The sequence below is a fragment of the Sceloporus undulatus genome, chromosome 2 (assembly GCF_019175285.1).
Source record: "Sceloporus undulatus isolate JIND9_A2432 ecotype Alabama chromosome 2, SceUnd_v1.1, whole genome shotgun sequence".
NCBI classification, from domain to species: domain Eukaryota; kingdom Metazoa; phylum Chordata; class Lepidosauria; order Squamata; family Phrynosomatidae; genus Sceloporus; species Sceloporus undulatus.
Window position 1 is genome coordinate 70,172,481 of NC_056523.1, and position 18,889 is coordinate 70,191,369.

The 18,889-nt window shown below is 39.3% G+C and overlaps 1 protein-coding gene across 1 annotated transcript in view; it reads left to right on the forward strand.

Moving 5' to 3' along the window:
• The window catches only part of TNNC1 (troponin C1, slow skeletal and cardiac type), a 19,340-nt gene extending 451 nt beyond the window's left edge, over nucleotides 1-18,889 (forward strand). Inside the window, exons 2-6 of the mRNA XM_042455870.1 lie at nucleotides 10,534-10,564; nucleotides 12,313-12,459; nucleotides 15,834-15,948; nucleotides 17,288-17,424; nucleotides 18,444-18,889. Of these exons, the coding sequence (XP_042311804.1) occupies nucleotides 10,534-10,564; nucleotides 12,313-12,459; nucleotides 15,834-15,948; nucleotides 17,288-17,424; nucleotides 18,444-18,475 (462 nt within the window). The 3' untranslated portion in view covers nucleotides 18,476-18,889. The remainder of the gene's footprint in view (nucleotides 1-10,533; nucleotides 10,565-12,312; nucleotides 12,460-15,833; nucleotides 15,949-17,287; nucleotides 17,425-18,443) is intronic.

The following is an 18,889-nucleotide window of genomic DNA, read 5'->3' on the forward strand; positions in this document are numbered from 1 at the left end:
TTAATGAAGTCCTACTCTCTTGTGTGTTTTTCCTGAAAGTTCAGGTTTGTACTATTGCTCAGTCCTGTACAGTGACAGATGTGTTTAATCTTATTGTTGTGATGGGCTTAAGCCTGCTTTATTCTGTACAGGATTTAGCGCTTAAAATATAATTTAAAATGTATATTGCATTTGTATTATTGTAGCCAATACAGCTATTCCTTCATTAAATATTGGCAATGCACAGTTTTTCAAAGGTCTCCTGAGAAGATGAAAAATGTCTTCTGGAATCTATCTGTAATTTAACCTTTCCTAAATTTAATTAACAATGATCCAAGAGACAGTACCATTGTTGTGTACCCATGACTTTTCAATCACTATTATTTTGTTTTAAAAATCAATTATAAAATAAAAAATTCAGTATGTTGTAAAGTTACACGTTCAGTACATTTATACTGAAAAGGAAAGGACCTTCCATTTCAGTTGCCAAACTTCAGCAGATCTAGACTAAACGGAGTTAAGTTTAGAAAGTAGGTAAAAGGAGTCATTGGATAAATATATGGTAGTAATAGAACCTCTAATAATTTTTTTTGAAGGAAGAATAATAAAGGTTTTCAATTTGATGTTCCTCTGTGGTTGAGAAATCTTAGTAAGACAGATGGGAGAAGGATGATTCCTGTATATGAGTGTGAGGTCTTGGGTCCCAGAAGTAGGTTTAAACATCTGGCAAATGGGCCTAAAGATACAAGATCCCATCTGATCTTGGAAGCTAAGCAGGGTCAGACCTCATTAACACTTTGATGGGAGACAACCAATGAATGGCAAAATCACCTCTGTGTATTTCTTGCCTAAAAAATTCATGGGGTCACTATAAGTCTACAGGTGACTTGAAAGCACATATACACACATATATGTGTTGTAAATAATCCACCAAAGAAAAGTAATATTTGGGCTGTGGACACACAGTGGTTTCAATTACAGAATATTTTTTAAAAAAATAAAGGAATATTGAAGACAATACTTTAAAACTTAGTGGTTTGATTCTTTTTGCTTTCATTTGCATACCCTGAGAAGAGGATTCTTCTTCTTTTTCTTCTAAATCTCACAATGGGAGGGGTAGATAATGGAATAATATTATAAATCTGCTGCATGCAGTGGGCCCAATTCATAAAAGGCTGTTGTTTACTGACTTGCAAATAAAAATGTGACTTTGATCTGGGCTACCTAAAGGACCACACTAGCTTGCCTCTGAGTACTTTGGAAAAGATGTTTCCTTTGGTTCTTCCTGTGTTTCAAAGACACAGCTGTTAAGGATATGAGAGAGGGGCACTTTTGTGGTCAATCCTAGTCTGTGGAGCTCCTTTCTAAAGGAGGCTAGCCTAATCAGCTCTCTGTTGATCCTCCTTTCCGCAAGCAAAATACTTAATTATTCAGGTGGACTTTGGGCAAGTCATTGCTTGCTAGAGAAAGAGCATTTACCCGATTGGTCTTGTACTTCTTATTGATTTTTTTAAAAACAAACAAACTTATGTTCAAATCCGCAGATGGCAAGTCCATGTATAAGGAGGGCCCACTGTAATAGGTCTTAGCACCATGTTGTATGATATTGGGAATCTAGTGCCCCCAACAACACCCATAAACCCCAGCCATTAAGGCCTATTTTTGTGTTCTGATCATTTTTGTCTAGTAACATATAGAGGGTCACTTTTGCTTCCTGTCATCCCAGTGAGAATTAATTCCAAGCAGTTCATGCTGTCATGTGTTTCCTTAAAAAAATAAAGATTTGTAAGTAAATCTTATACAAAGGCATAAATTCGATTGTGTTTCCCACTAGAGTAGTTCCAAAGGAGGATGACTAAAATGGTGAAGACTCTTGAAACCATGCCCTATGAGGAACGTCTGAGGGAGCTAGGTATGTTTAGTCTGAAGAGAAAGTTAAGAGGTGATATGATAGCCCTGTTTAAATACTTGAAGGGATGTCATATTGAGGAGGGAGCTAGCTTATTTTCTGCTGCTCCAGGGAATAGAACCCAGAACAATGGATACAAACTGCAGGAAAAGAGATTCCACCTCAACATTAGGAGGAACTTCCTGGCAGTAAGGGCTGTTCTACAGTGGAACAAACTCCCTCAGAGTGTAGTGGAGTCTCCTTCCTTAAAGGTCTTTAAACAGAGGCTGGATGGCCATCTGTTGGGGATGCTTTGATTTAAATTTCCTGCATGGCAGGGGGTTGGACTGGATGGCCCTTGCGGTCTCTTCCAACTCTACAATTCTAAGATTCTATGAAATTGTATTTTAGCACCATCTGTTTATTTAATATCACAACTTTTGTATTTTTATTACAGTGTTATGTGTTTCATTGGCGGGGTACAGACCGCCGCTTTGCGGCGGGGTACAGACCGCCGCTTTGCGGTGGTCTGCCGCCGCCGCCGCCTAGTCCGCAGGGCAGTCAGAGCCTCCACACGGCGCGGCTCCCCTGCGGACTGAAAAAGAAGCTCCAAAATGGAGCTTCTTTTCGAGTCGCGTTTGCGACGTAGCGAGGCACCAGGGGCGCACTCGCTACGTCACAAAGGACGCGACGCGTACGGATGCTCAACGTCCGATACGCAAAGATGGCGCCGGCCATGTAGAAGGGCCGGCGCCATCTTGTACGGACGGAGTCCGTATTAGGCCAAGGGGCGTCTAAAAGAGATGCCCCTTTTTTAAAATGGGATGTCCTCCGGACGTCCAAAATGCCGGTTTGTAACCGGCCATTATAACTTATTTGGAGCTCCATTGAGTCTCAATTTTGGAAGAAGTCAAATAAATAAGTAAAAACTCCTTGTAGTCTGCATATGTAATGCAATATCTTTAATCCTAAAATGGTGGCCATGGTATTGCAGTGTCTATTTTCAAGGGCATTATTATTATTATTATTATTATTATTATTATTATATTTTCTTGTATCATGTCTATGTCCCAATATAGGGACTCAAGGCAGTGTAACATTACTAAGGATGGGCTCATAAATACTTTGAGGGAAATTATATTTTAAAAAACAATTACAGTATTTAATAACGTAAAATGCATTTATAGCCCCTATCTGTCCATCCAATATTTGTGTGTGTGTCTGTGTGTGTACACTTGTGTGCATTTTCATGTTGGCTGTCCACTTGTGGCAATCCCATTAACTTCCTAGAGTTTTCTTTGGCAAGGAATACTCAGAAGTGATTTTGCCAGTTCCTTCCTCTGAAATATAGGCTACAGAACCCAGTATTTGTTGGTGATCTCCCACTCAAGTACTAACCAGAGCCAGCCCAGCTTAGCTTCCAATATCAGATGGGATCTGGTGCCTGTAATGTATTTTGGGCATTATTCCAGTATTACAGGATGAGAATTAAAGCCATGAAGTGAATTTAATTCTTTCCAGTAATAGCGCAAGTAAAATTCTTGCATTGTCTGTTTTGGGCGTCTCTTGGTACACAATGTCCTGAAGAAATGGCTCCTATGTAGCCCCAGATTTCACTTTTGTGGCCCCAAAGGCCTCTTCCAGACCCCTACAATTTTAAATCATTTATATAATTTTTTATATTTTTGGTTGAAAACTACACCAAACCCCCAAATTTGCAAAAACACCCAACAATCTCCCACACAAGCAGCTCCTCAAGGGCCTCCGCTTCAATACTTCCTTTTCTGGCAGTATCTCATGGAAGTTGTGCAAAGCAAGCATGCCTATTTGGCTCATGTTCAGTCTGAAAAAGAAGGTATGGGGTGGATGTCAGAGGAAACGTGGCCCCTGACCCACTCACCGTTTCCCATCACCGCATGGTTTGCCTTAGCCTTGAGTGAAGCCTAATACATTTTAAATTATTTTACAATATTTGTATTCCACTCTTTCCCCAAAGAGCTGAGATTATTTCCTTCATTTGACTTTCACAACAGTCTTGTCAGCTAGGCCAAGCTGACTGATGTGGCTTGGTGAAGATCACACAATGAGGCTCATGGCTGAAGGAGGATTTCAAACCAGGATAATAGACTTGTCAAAAAACTCTAAATTAAAAGACAGTAATCAGAGAGCTTGGCCGGAGAAGAAGGAGGAACGTTATGTTACGCATTCCTTTTTATTGCAAAGTTGATTACACATTGAAATGTGTACTGAATGACATATCCAAGCATTTCTGCAGTGAATTTCTCACCTTGCCCACTCACATCTTTTACACAGAGCTAAGTTTAGAACAGTTTCCAGATGCTAGTGAACAGTACAGAGAGAGAACATTGCCAGGGATGTGTATCTAGATAAAAGTCTCCAGGGATAAATACCATGTCACTCACAGTTTCAGGAACAATCAGGTGTGCTATCTTTCTTCCCAGCACTCTAGTCACTCACTGGTACATAAAAATAGCCAGCATGCCAAAATAGTCAAGTTATGTGGGACACATGCAGAAGTGACAAGAGGCATTTGTTCGCTGCCTTCAGAGTCTCCAGCTATCCCGGATTATTGCTGTTTTGTTTTTGGTTTTTTTTTGCTATTACAGTGAAAGAGCATATCACAGCTGCTCCACTTCCATCACAGTGGCTTAGATAAATGGATTCAGATTTCACTACAAAATTTTGCACAGAGGTTTTGATGCTATTGTTATCTGTTTCCAATATAGTCAGCCCCCCCCCCCACTTCTGTCATTATTTTCTGAAGCCTTCCAGTTCTCTTGAAATGGATTTCTAGCATTCTAGCATGATTACCTCCATAATGCTTTTCTGGCTTCACAAACAGCTTGAGAGGGGCAAAAGATTTCACACTAGTTATCTGCAAGTGTGAGCTTATTCTGAAGGATGATCAGAAGAGAACACACACCAGTGTTTCTGCTGATCAGAAATAAGGAACAATGGGGTCATAAAACTGTTTCTTTCCAGTAGCAGGAAAACTGCTAATGCTAGATACAGTATTTCTAGTATTTCGAATCAGCAACATGGAAGAGGTTGTACAAAATACAGTACAGAGTTGTATGGTCATTTTCCAGACACTGGACAATTCAGATCAACATTTGTTCAGATGAAGAGCATACCTTCCAATTGTCCAGTTTGACATGGACAGGCCCAGTTAATCCTCTGAGAAAGTCCAGTTTTCTCAGCTGCTTTAAAAATGTCCCAGTAACTATCTCCCACTTACCCACTTTGTCCTGATCTTACTTCACCTGCTGCAAACTGATTCTGAAGTGCAAAAGTAATTTCCCCTCAATTAACTCATCAGTAGGAAGAAAAGAGGGGGTGAGTCTTCCTCTTGTTAAACACAATACATAAATTCCAGGATTTCTCTGCTTAAAAGAGTAGTTTTATATGTTTTTCCTCTTTTGCCTTCTTATTTCCTGTCCACACCCTTTTGACCACACTCTGATGTGGCTCAGCCATATGTCCCTTTTTCATCTATGAAATGTTGGATGATACTGAAGAGTCAGGTGGCAGTGTATCAATGTAAAAGCTAAAGTTGGGTTGTTTCTGAAATAGGCACTGATGAAAGACGTTGGAGATGGTCGCACACAAAATCTGTGCTGGAATAGATGCGGGTTGTAACTGTGAGCAATGGATCTTATTGTATTGCTTATTGCCCAGGTAGTAGGCAGCCCATATCCAACCTGGATTTCTCTGGCAGCTTTTCATGAATGGGATTTTCCTGTTCTTGAAAAGCTGCTGGAGAAGCCTGGGTTGGACATGGGCTGCCTATTGCCTGGTCACAGGGCAATGTGATAAGATCCATGACTCATGGTTACAACCTGTGGCTTTCCTAGTACAGATTTCGTGTGTGATAATCTCTCCTCAAAGAAATAAATAGAAATATTATACTAAGTAGAGAAAAAAGATGGATATTTTGAGCACAGAGTACAGCAGAGGTAAAGTGCTAGAAAAGGAAATAGGTCAAGGGAGAAATGTAACCAGGAGACAATAGGTTACAGTAGCCCCACTGTATCTATGGACTTGCCATCCGTGGATTTCAGCATCCACAGACAGAAAACCCACATGGGGGGGGGGGCAGAGGAGGAGAAGGAAGAGGAATAGGAGGAGGAAGAGGCAGAGGTGGTGGTGGTGTTGAGAAGATGAGGAAGAAGAGAAGGAGGAAGGGGCAGCAGTGGCAGGGAAGAGGAGGAGGAGGAAGGAGGGAGGGAGAAGGTGGTTATGGTGGCAGGAGGAGGAGGAGGAGGAGGAGGAGGAAGTGGAGGCAGCCCCCTGCCACCCACCATGGTGAGAGTGGTGAGGTGGGCCGCGCCACCATTGATGACAATGGCACTTGAGCATCTGCAGATTTTGGTATCCGCAGAGGGATCCAGAACAGATCCCACGCAGACACCAAGGGGCAACTATATTAATAGAACCAGAATGTAGGAATATACTAGAAAATATGGAAAACCTTGCTGGGCCAGAGAAAGGCCCATCTTACCTGGCACCATTTTCCCTCCCAGCAGCCAGCTAGAGGCCTCTGGAAAGTCCCCAAGCAGAATATGAAGGCAGCAACACTCACCCATTACTCCCCGGCGTGTTGGAGTACAGTGCTCCTGTGCCAATCACAGACTTGCCATCCACTGTTTGAGCTTCCGTGGATGATAAGCCCCAGCTTTTTCAATGGGCACATGTACACATGGCAGCACAAGCAGAAGCATGCACCCATTGAAAAGAGCAGAAGTTTTTTTTTAATTGATTAAAAACATATATCCATACATTTTACAGAAAACAAAGACATTAAACCAAAACTAAGCAATAACAAACCAAACCAAAAAGAACAACAGGAAAAAATAAATAAACAAATAACAAACACCTAGTATTTCTACTTCTACAACCTAACACTAATACATTTAAAATCACTTCCCGTCCTTTGAATTGAAGATAGCTTATTTTTTTTTGTACTTTCCCTTACTATCCCTCTTTACATTGTTACATTCATTTAATCAAGTCCTTTCACTGTTATCCATATTAATACAATTTTGTATTGTATTGTTTGTTGTATATTGTCTATTGAGATGCCTAATAAAGGTTGATGGATGGAATATTAATACATTTGTATCCATAAGTCTTATACTTCTATTCTCTAATTAATATACTGCATGTTGATTTATATCTCCAAATGTTACAGTCATTTCCTGTATACTATCCGTTCCATTTTATTTTGAAGACTCCATATATCCCTATGTTACATTTCCTTTATATAACATCAACCATTACCTCATTATCACTTATGACTTGTTTCGACATATAATTGAGCACGCTGCTAATTATTTGGTACCCATATTGGTTTCTCATTCCTCAGCTCATCCTCTTTCCTTTTTAGTTTCTATTTTGGTGCTTTCTTTATTTGTACTTTAAGATATTCTATGATGGATGCCCATATATCCTCCCACCTTACTTCTTCTCCATCCCGCAATAGGTTTGTGAGCCTATCAGATTCCATCATATCAAATAGTTTCAGATACCAATCTTTTATCAACAGATTGTCTTTACTTTTCCATCATTTTGCTATCACCATTCTTGCAGCTGTTATCATGTAAAAGATAATCTTTCCATAGTTATTTTCCAATTTAGAATCCTTTACCAATCAATAATCAATAAAAAGAAAAGAAAAGAGCAAGAGTTAAAGTCCTGCATTTTTTGCTATCTGCATGGGGATCTGGAACGGATAGCAAGGACACACTGTATTGCCTTTCAGTCTTGAAGTTTTGCATTATCTGTCATGACTAATAGCCACTACAGAACTAGCCTTTTCCATTGGGAAGAGTGCTGGGTGGTGTGTGTGAAGAAAGCATGGCAGCCCGCTGAGTATTCTGCCTGAGTTCCCCAACCATTGTCCTCTGTTAGGGGACAGTGGTGATTGTGTTAGTGCCCTGCCCTGTCTTTTTCTATTCTAGCATGTTGCCCTCTGGTGTAATGGTACATACTGTCCCGTTGCCCTGATTCATTATCTTGCCTGGACAGTTTCTGTTTGTGCAATGGAAGGAAATGCCATCATGTGCCTTAATTATTACAAGCTGGTGACAGATTTACATTTCCTATGAATTTATCTAATCCTGTTTTGAAATCTCCATATTTTGTGGCATCAAATCTCATCAATAACTCTGTTGCATGCAGAAGTACTGTAGTTTACCTCTCTTTACCTCTACAGTTAATAATTTTCATTGGATGCAATGGCCTCACTAGGGTTGGCATCACTCAGTGTGGTAACTCATGGTGGCACTTCTCCACTGACCTCTTCCCATGCCACACCACACAGTATCATAGCATCATGGAAGAAAGAAAGAAAGAAAGAAAGAAAGAAAGAAAGAAATTTCAAAAGAGGAAGGTGAAGAGTAGAAGGATGAATGCCTTATCACACTGCATTGTTACAATGCTATATTCCACTTTAACTGCCATAGCAACATCCTGTGGAATTCTGGGTATTGGAGTTTAGTGAAACCCAAGGGCTCTCTGGTTGAGAAGTCTGTGCCTCTTCCACATTGTAAATCCCAGGATTCCATAGGATGTTGCCATGGCAGTCAAAGTGGAATATAGCGCTATAACAGTATAGTGTGATAGGGCACTGAATATTGAAGATACCGAGACAAAGGATGTAAAAAATGTCAACTGAATTTTATGGTTGTGTTCTTCTGAGATGGGACAATGCCAAAATCAATATAGGCAAAAGTAGTTCCGGGAGTTCCATGGCTTTTGGTTCTGGGAGCTCCTTTATTTATGAGGTGTCATGTAGGTAGTTTTGTAACTAGCAGCTGGCCAAGCCTTTGCAATTTGAGGTACCTGCCTCTGTTGGGACTGGAGAGCTACTTCTGCCTCTAACTCAGAGCAGGGGCGATATGTATCTTGAGGAAAAAGTTCAACTGCCATCTCCTTGGGGACCCAGGGTGCCCCTGATGTGCTGCAGAGCCTCCTTGACACAGGCTGGTTTTCTGTGATGTTTGACATTGGGGCCCCAGGTCATCCTCCAAAGAAGATTCCTTCAATGGGATATGCCAACTATAGAGATATAGATAGATTGTTCATAAAGAAATGTGACTTTACTAGAAGTCAAGAACTGTATTGTCATGGCTCCCCTCAGCAAGTCAGGTGTGGATCCTAAAGAGGAGGAGGCCTTATGTCTCATCCAAATACATTATGGGGTGACCAGATGCCCTCCTTTCCCTACATTTCAACCTTCTGTCCAGGAGGAATTTGAAAATGTCCTCCATTATGAGTACTGTATGACTAAGAAGCATGAATTTACATCTATATCAGTGTTTTCTGCTTTAATTTTTTATTGTCCTTATTTAATTTTTTGTTGAATGCCTTACATTTTGTGGGGCCTTATCCTCCTTTGCAAGTATGACATCGGGTCACCCTGCCTGGTTACCAATGAGGAGCAGGGTGCTATGCAGGACTAGAGGATGGGTGAGAAATTGAATTCATATTTTTATACAAGCTTACACAGTTTTCAAATATAATCTGTGGTTAGAAACCAATAGATTTTTGAGATTGTCATGTAATTTGTGCAAAATAGATAAATAAACAGCATTTGAAAAAAAATCAGAATTGGTATTGTTACCAACACAAACTGCTTCAGTTCAAAGCATTGGCAGAAGAAAAGGGAGATGAAGTCTAAAGCATCATCTCCAATTATTTGAGAGGCCTCTGTTTTTATAGCTGCATCATCAATTTTTTAAAATAATATATTAAGGAGAATTCTAAATCAGGAACTTTGGTCCTACAGATGAAAACACTTCTAACCCTTTCCAGTTGGCTAGGGCTTCTAAGGACTAAAGTCCAAAAGATCAGGTGACCAAACTTTCCCTACCCTGCTACAAATAATGAAATGAGGGCCTGTTACAGACTGCCAAAATAAAGCTGCTTCGGGTCTCTTTGGAGGTATGCTGTTTAAATGATGCATGGGTCCTAAGAGTCCGGAGGTCGGGCCAAAGCCACACTCCAGTCCTAAGCACTGGAGGGCAGCTTTGATGCAGCTTCCGGATTCTTAGGGTGCATGCATCATTTAAACAGCATACCTCCAAAGAGACCCGAAGCAGCTTTATTTTGGCAGTCTGTAACAGGCCGAGGATTCTCTACCATGAATTCTCCATAAACTGGCAAGATTCACAAACGAATAAAAGTGTCTTTGTTCATTTGTTTGGCCATTCTTCAATGCATGCATCATAATTTTTTACAAAATTTCTTATAGTCTTTTTAAATTCAATTGTAGCCTTATTTCCAGCCTTAAAAACATAGGAAAAGGAGGACCTAAGGTCTAAAAATATCAGGTTGCATCCACTTGGCACTTGTTGATATCTGTATGAAGTGCCTTTATAAAGAATTCACAGTTCTTATTAATAGAGAGATGTCATTAAATTTCACCACTCTGGAACACCCAAAATTACAAAATTTACCAATTATTTTTAATATATGTAATTTACGTCCGGCACACAGCCAATAAATGGTATGAAGCAGCTTTTTTATCATTATAAGAGATAATGACAAAATATCACTGTGGGACTGAATAATATGATGCTAGCCTATAATATGCATACTGTGTGATGAATCAATACTAAATTGAATTTTTATTTTAATAACAGGTTGAGCAGTTGACTGAAGAACAGAAAAATGGTGCGTAAATGTCATACCAGCTCACTTATTTCACAAAGGGACAGTTTGACACACTGTCATTTTAACTTATAATGAAAATGTTATGTTGTGAAAGGAGAGCCATTGGAAAAGTTCTGAATCAATATATAAAATAGAATAATTTTTATGCCAGTAAAAATGTATCCCATGCTTTTCTTTATAAAATAAGTTCAAGACTGGTAACATGTGTATAAAACACAGTGAAACTGTTGAAATTGTTAAATTCAGTTTCATACCCAGCAATTCAGCATAAAAAGAAGGAGCAAAAATTTAACCTATGCTTAAAATGCTGGTGAAATAAAAAGGCCTGGGCAACTCCCCTGCAGGTTAAGAGAGAGATAATCCAATGGATCTTTCTATGGAACAAGTTGTGCAATGTGGGGGGGGGGGGTCACAACAGAAAAGGATATGTTTGTGCTGTAACCTACTGTGTTTCTCAGCATGCTGGGGTGTTCAATAGGTCTTCAATGAATACTGACTTGTCAGTCCTTTAAAGGAAAATATTTAAGGTTGGAATCTTTGTCAGGCTGTTTGATTATGTTGCACACTGCTTAAGGCCAACATCATGGTTTTTTTCATACATAATTTTGAGCCTTTGGAATGTATCTTCACTGTAGAAATAATGTAGTTTGACGCCCCTTTAGGTGCTGTAGTTCCAACATATGGAATCTTGGGCTCTGTAGTTCTATGAGGTCTTTTGCCTTCTCTGTCCAAGAGTGGTTGTGTCTCAGAAAACAACAAATTCCAGCATCCTGTAGGATAGAGCTGTGGAAGTTAAAGTGGTGTCAAACTGCATGCTTTCTACAGCGTAGATGCACCCTGTCTCTCCTCCATACCCAGGGATATAGCATCTAGGCAGGGGAGAAGGGACAAATCTTGATAGCTAATGATCTACTGTATTTATCAGTGGCATAAGGGCAAACATCCAGAACCATCACAATAATCAAACATGTCACTATTGCTGTTGCTAGGGTATGGACTGTATTCAAAGTTTGAGAAAATGTTTCAGTTTCTCTTTAGTTATATTCAACTACAAAACTAACATTGTTACAGGTTCCTACCTGTATTGGTAAGAACACTGGGTTGGGAAAAGTTGTTTACCAGTGCAATGGATCACTTTGGAAGCTGGTGCATTCTCCTTTGAAGTTTTTGAACAGAGATTGGGTGGCCATTTCTCAAGGATGTTTGTCCTGGGCTCTTGAACTACCAGGAGTTTCACCTCCAACTCTTTGATTCAGGTATAAAGCAAGTCCTGTAAATATTCAATCCCCATTCCAGGTTTGCAGTACTGAGATGTTATAGAAGCACAGAAATTGTAAATCTTGGAAAATCTGAGCACTTTTAGAAAACAAGTTCCAGAATCCCACTGTAATCCCATGCCAGATGGGAGATTATGAGAATTGTTGTCCAAACAGCTCTAGAAAATATTTGGCTATTAGTTTCCGCTGCCCCAAATTGTCTTAACCATTCATCAAATGATGATAACCAATGTTTTGTTTGAAGCCATTCTGAGAAACATATTCATTTAGTCTTCTGTGCTTGGCTGGTCCCAGTTATAGTTGACAGACAATCAATTTGACATCATCTGAAGGAAAAAAATAGAAAGGTGCTGGATCTTTTTGGTCAATTGTGCTTGGAATCTTTAGGTCACAATAGATTAACTGTCAAGCTTTTTCACTGTTAAATTTAACACCATAAATCACTGGTTTGCTTTCCCCCCCTCTCTTCAGAATTCAAGGCTGCTTTTGACATCTTTGTCCTGGGTGCAGAGGATGGATGTATCAGCACAAAAGAGCTGGGGAAGGTGATGAGAATGCTGGGGCAGAATCCTACTCCTGAGGAGCTACAGGAAATGATTGATGAAGTAGATGAAGATGGTGAGGGTTATCAACAATTTGGGAAGAATGGTGATACATTTGTGTGGAGGGAATATGGAGGAGGAATGGAGAAGGGGAATTGAACATGATCTCCTTACACACATTTCTACTTCTTGGTACCTTGAATGCCTCAATTCAAGCAGTGAACAAAATACTATCTGCCTGGACAGGAAGGCCTTGGTTAGGGGGCCTGAACAGGGTTGAACTAGATCTCCCTACACACATTTCTGCTTCTTGGTTCCTTGAATATGTACATTCAAGGGGTGAATGAAATTATCTGCCTGAACAGGAAGGCCTTGTTTAGGAGCTTTTTATCCACCCTTTGTATGAGCTTCTCAATGCCAGATGCAGCACAGGTCCTATCACAACATAGAATGAGGATTTTGAGGCGGTTGGCTCAGACCTAAAGCAGATCTGGTGCACTACAAAAGATAGCAAAATGTTAGTTATTTCATTTGTTATTTTGTTGCCAAAGATGGAAAGAGCTGTTTGTGGGATTTTCTGATTCTTGCGCCAAAATAATACAAAAGCTCTGAGTTCTCTGCACACTGCATACTCATGATGGTTAACAGAGCATACACATGTATTCCAGAAAAAAATTAGCATGTGCTTTATACTCTATTTGACTGCATAGATCATGAAAAACTATGGATGCTTCTTTAGGACATGGGAGTGCCACTACATCTAGTCTTGATGAGAAATCTGTACTTAGGACAAGAGGCTACAATTAGAACAGAAAATAATGGCTCCCAATTGGCAAAGGAGTCAGGCAAGGCTGTATTCTATCATCTTATTTGTTCAACTGGTATGCAGAAAATATCATATGAAGAGCAGGCTTAGACTCGGAAAAAGGAGGAATAAAGATAGGAGGAAGGAATATCAACACTCTTAAGATATGCGGATGACACCATACTACCAGTAGTAAACATCACAAACTTGGAACAATTATTAAAGAAGGTCAAAGAAAAAAGTGCAAAGGCAGGTTTAATGCTGAATATAAAGAAAACAAAAATAATGACCACAGAGGACCTAGATACATTCAACACAGACAACGAGGAAATAAAAATAGTAAGAGTTCCCATACCTTGGATCAAATATTGTTCAGAATGGAGACTGCAGTCAGGAAATCATAAGAAGACTAGGAGTGGGAAGGACAGCCGTGAAAGAGCTAGAAACGATCCTAGAGAATAAAGGTACACTACTGAGCACTAATGTTAGAATAATCTACACTATTGAATTTCTAATTATCATGTAAGGATGCAAGAGCTGGACAGTGAAGAAAGTGAATAGGAAGAAAATCAATGCATCTGAGATATGGTGCTGGAGAAGAGTGCCGAGAATACCATGGGCAGCCAAAAAAGACAGTGAAATGGGTTCTTCAGCAAATCAGGCAATAAATACCTCTTGAGGTCAAGATGATTAAACTGATTGGCTACTTCATGAGATGGCATGACTGTGGAGTAATTAATAATAATAATAATAATAATAATAATAATACCACTTAATCTCTAGGAATCCAAGCGGATTACAACAGTAAAGAAAAATACAGTTAAAAGATAATACATTAAGATTTCCAAGATCCCCATCCCTCCCCCCAGTCATAAAAACATAATTAAATGCTAAAAGGAGATTAAACCAAGAAAAGAAGTTAAAAACATTAATATACAATAATGATTAAAATGAAATAAGAGTTTCAAGCGGGGTCTGGATAGAATAAAGATAAAGATGGGGGATAATAGGACAAAAAGGAGGGAGGAGGTGGGTCAGCAAGGATGCTCTAGTCTGGAAAGGCCTGCCGAAAGAGATCCATCTTAATAGCCTTCTTAAAGGTTTCCAAGGTGGTAATCTGATAGATCTCGTCTGGCAAGTCGTTCCAGAGTCTAGGAGCAGCTGCTGAAAAGGAATGCTGGGTCATTGCAGAGAGTTTAGGTTTCCTAAGGCTTCAGCCTTTGCTAAGGAAACAAAAATTGAATATCAAGAATGTCAAAGCCAAGCCTGTTAGGGGCTAACTTTAAATGAGCAGAGTAGCAGAAATGTCCAACTATGCTTTCCTAAGAACCGAGACTGACTCCAAAACACAACAAACACGTAGTTTGTAGTTTAAAACAAAAGTTTGCTAAAGCTTTAATCTATATTTACATAGAAGTTATACCATAATCTAGCTAGTGAATAGTTCAGGTAAAAGATATATTTATCTCACCATCTTTCCAAAGAAAGTTGAGAGAGCAGGAAGATGGAAACACAACAGCTCAGCTGAAAATATTTTGAGAGAATGTCTGTTAGTCCCAAAGGGAAAGTGTCCTAAACCACATGGGTAGTTTGAACGTATTAGCCCATGTATTAGCCCACTGCTCTGTCCTCGTCATAATGTATATATTTTCTTTCTTTTTTAATTCTGTTTTAATAGGTATTTTAATTGTAACATGTTTAATCCTGTTTTAAGGGGGGAATTTGGGACACAATGTTGTAAATGTGGATTTTAATATGTTGTGAACTGCTTTGAATGTCCAGTTACAGAAAAGCGGGATACAAATAAAAGTTTTATTATTTATTTTATTATTAAAGAGGAGAGTTTGCATGCAGGAAATCTCTATCTAAGGAGGAGGAAAGAGAATGCAAAAATCTTCCAACAATAACTCATTAGAAAAGACAATAATGCTAGGAAAGATGGAGGGAAGTAGAAAGAGAAAAAGGCTGCATACTAGATGGATAAACTCTATTAGGGAGATCATGGGTATGAATTTACAGGACCTAAGCAGAGCAGTGGAGGATAGGGGGACTTGGAGTTGTCTCATCCACAGGGTTGCCATGAGTCAAGATCAGCGGGAAGGTAGTTAAAAACAACATTTATCCATCCAGCTGAGTGAGAGGTGCCATTTGCTACTCCGCTTTAGACCCTAAAATGTTTTCATATGGCTTTAGATAGGGATAACAATCTATATACAGTGGGGCCTTATTATCTGCAGACTTGCCAGCTGTGGATTTAGGCATCTGCGGGTGTCAAGCCTCATTGTCCCCAATGGCGGTGCTTGCATGCGGCTATGCTAGTAGGAACACACACACGTCATCCCACCATTAGGGACAATGAGACTTGAGGTCCCATGTTTTTTGGTATCTGCGGGGGGGGGGGGCAGAATGGATCCTCCATGGATACCAAGGTCTAGTTGTAATTGTCCTTTGGATACAGCACAGAATAGAGAAATTTTAATAAATAATATAAATTATGAGGCAAAGTCTAACCTCATACCAGCTACTTCAGCATCTTGCAATGTTGCAAGTAGTTTTCATTTTAAAGTCTAAAAGCAATATTTATGGGAAAATATTCAAGTTGACAGATAATTTACCTTGGTTGTTTTCCTTCCTCCCCCACATAGGCAGTGGCACTGTAGATTTTGATGAGTTCTTAGTTATGATGGTCCGGTGTATGAAAGATGACAGTAAAGGAAAATCCGAAGAAGAACTTTCAGATCTCTTCAGAATGTTTGATAAGTAAGTGACTTGCATTTGCCACAGGATGGGATAGGACTAAAGCCATCCAGAGGTTGTTTAACTGTAAATTTCATGATCCCTCCCCATTAGCTATGTTGGCTAGGGCTGATGGATTTGCAGTCTAACAACCTTGGGGTGTTATCACATTGAGCAAACATGCCATGACAATCTCTTGACAGTGTATTAAAAAACCAAGAAAAGGTTAGAAATGACTTCTTCACACATGGCATATAATTACATCCAGGTAGAGAAGTGATGAGAGCCAACATGGTGTAGTGGACTGAGTATTGGACTAGAGTTCCAGAGGCCAGGGCTCAAAGTCCTGCTCAACCATGGAAACTCACTGGGTGACTTTAAGCAAATTTCACTCTCTCTGCCTCAGAGGAAGCCAGGGGCAACCCTCCTCTCCCATCTTGTGTGTTCTTCCTCATTAATAATGTTTGCCATCTTGATCATATGCTAATGTTATGTGGCCACACATCTCAGTTTTCATCTGTGAAATGTTGGAGGAGTGAATCAGGAGTGTAGCTACATGGAGGACGGGAGCTAAATGACGGCATTCCCCATTATAAACATTCTGGCCCCTGAAGGAAATTTCCATCAGTCCCAAATTTCTAATATTGAGGTAACATAACACTTAAGCATTTAGAAATACAGTTTAAACTTCCAAACAAAAGTGGCAGGCCATTTTATCAAGGGAATGAGAACACAGCAAATGTAAAAGTTCTATGTGTGAATTTCTGTCCGTATTTCATTTTCCACAATGCAGAAGGAAAAATTTCATTTGCAGGGGCAGAATTCCTATTGCCTTCATCTTGCCCACTCCTCAGCTACTGGGAACAATCTGTGACCCACAAGATGTTGCTGGATTGCAATTCTCATTATCCTTAGCCACCACAACCAATGGCAAGGGATGATATGAACTGCAGTCTGATACACAATATATTGTTCAGCTGTCATAGTAGAACTAATAAACCTTACATGCATTTGGGAAATTATCTTCTTCTGACTTGGGTCCCTGTCCAAGATCTGTTAGGCAGATTAGCATATTTAAGGAGAAATTATGTCTTTTGGCTAAATTTCATGATGTACTAGAGGGAATGTTATGTTTGAATAGATACATTACTGTATATATGTGCCCTTCTGAGCATTTGGATTTAAGTACCAGAAGGTCCAGCTAGCATAATTAATGAAAGGGATTTATTGGAGCCATTCTTCAAAATGTCTGGAGGATTATTAGTTGCCCACCCTGTTGTAACACAAGCTTTGGTCAGAATTCCCTAAGCAATTCCTGTGAACACAATTTCCCCCTTTTTTGAGCTCTTCCATCCTTTCACAGAAATGCAGATGGATACATTGACTTGGATGAATTAAAACTCATGCTAAAGGCTACAGGAGAAACCATAACTGAAGATGACATTGAGGAACTAATGAAGGATGGAGACAAAAATAATGATGGCAAAATCGACTATGATGGTAAATGGCTATGGTGTATGGCTTGTTCTTCATAAATAGCACAGCAAAATGATGGAAATTTCAGATAGTATTATGTAAAAAAAGCAGACTACATATTTAATATAGTTGTAAACTACAAAACTTCAAAAGCCACATCATCTTTAAGATTAAAAATACTCCTTCCAGTTAAATAAGGTCTTCAAGTGTGCTACCTGCATGCACAGGATTCTCCGTTAAAACACAATCTTTTTGCATGGCTACTACCTTTCTGTGTCACTTTCCAGTGGTTCATATTTAATCTGTTGATGCAATTTTCCATTTATGCATTTACCATCTGATGATCCTTCCAGAAAGAGGAACAAAAACAGTTGACTAAACCCAATACTAGTCCCATCTAAAGTAGACTCAGTGAAATGAATTGGACTTATTAGTACATCTTATATAAGTCCTATTGCTTTCGCTAGTTCTGCTCTAGTTGAAACTAATTTTAGATTAGGTTATTACATACAGTACCATATCAGTAAAGACATAATCTAGGAAATTGCTATTCATGCTTTTGTTTAATGACATCAGTGGGGCCAGGTCTGCTTAACTCTATATTGGGCTTTAGTTTTCTTGAGAATTTGACTTTAGGAATGATGATAGGCTGAGCTTGTCCTAGGAAAAGCATTAAGTTGTACAGAGTAAAGGCATAATAAGCCTAAATCTAATTATGAATCCTAACAAGAGTAGACCCTCTAAATCAATTACAGATATGAAAGACAACTCTTCTGTAAACCCACTGATTCAAATGATCTATAGTATTTGGGATTAGCACGTGGGTTTACGTTATAACCCATAATTTGTTCATGGATTGTGATACATATATTTTTCATCAGCACACTTCAGTTTATGAGGGAGGAGGACAGTAGGAGAAGGGAGTGGTAGTGGTAGGAGCAGCAAAGACAGGATAGGGAAGGGAATGACAAAAACTGGATTATCATCTCTTCTTCCAATGTTATTTCATTGTGTAAATATATTTGATTTTCTTTCTTTGGCAGAATTCCTGGAGTTTATGAAAGGCGTTGAGTAAGCCTGTGACTTTTGGAAGAGCAGTCTCAAAAGTGAACAACTCCAGTTGTTGCACCATTTTCATCAGTTCTGTTTCCCTTACTACATATGAAGTCTTGTACTGAACATGGTGTACATCAGGAAAACAATGCATCTCTTAAGTGCCTCATAATGGTCATCGTATGGCTATTTATTGAGCTGGGTTGTTGTAATCATTTTATTGATATTAGTAGCATTGTTCATAAAGTGTTTCTTAATGTGTAAGAATTATGACTGTTTGAGACATTTAAGAATTCACCCAGAATTCTGATCTGTGGAGTATGATATCCCTTCCTCTGTCTCATCCTCAGCCATTGTCAATGGTATGTAAAAATAGAGAGTGTAACAATAAGAAATATTTGTTTTTGAGATGCTAATAAAATTATTTGGAAAACCA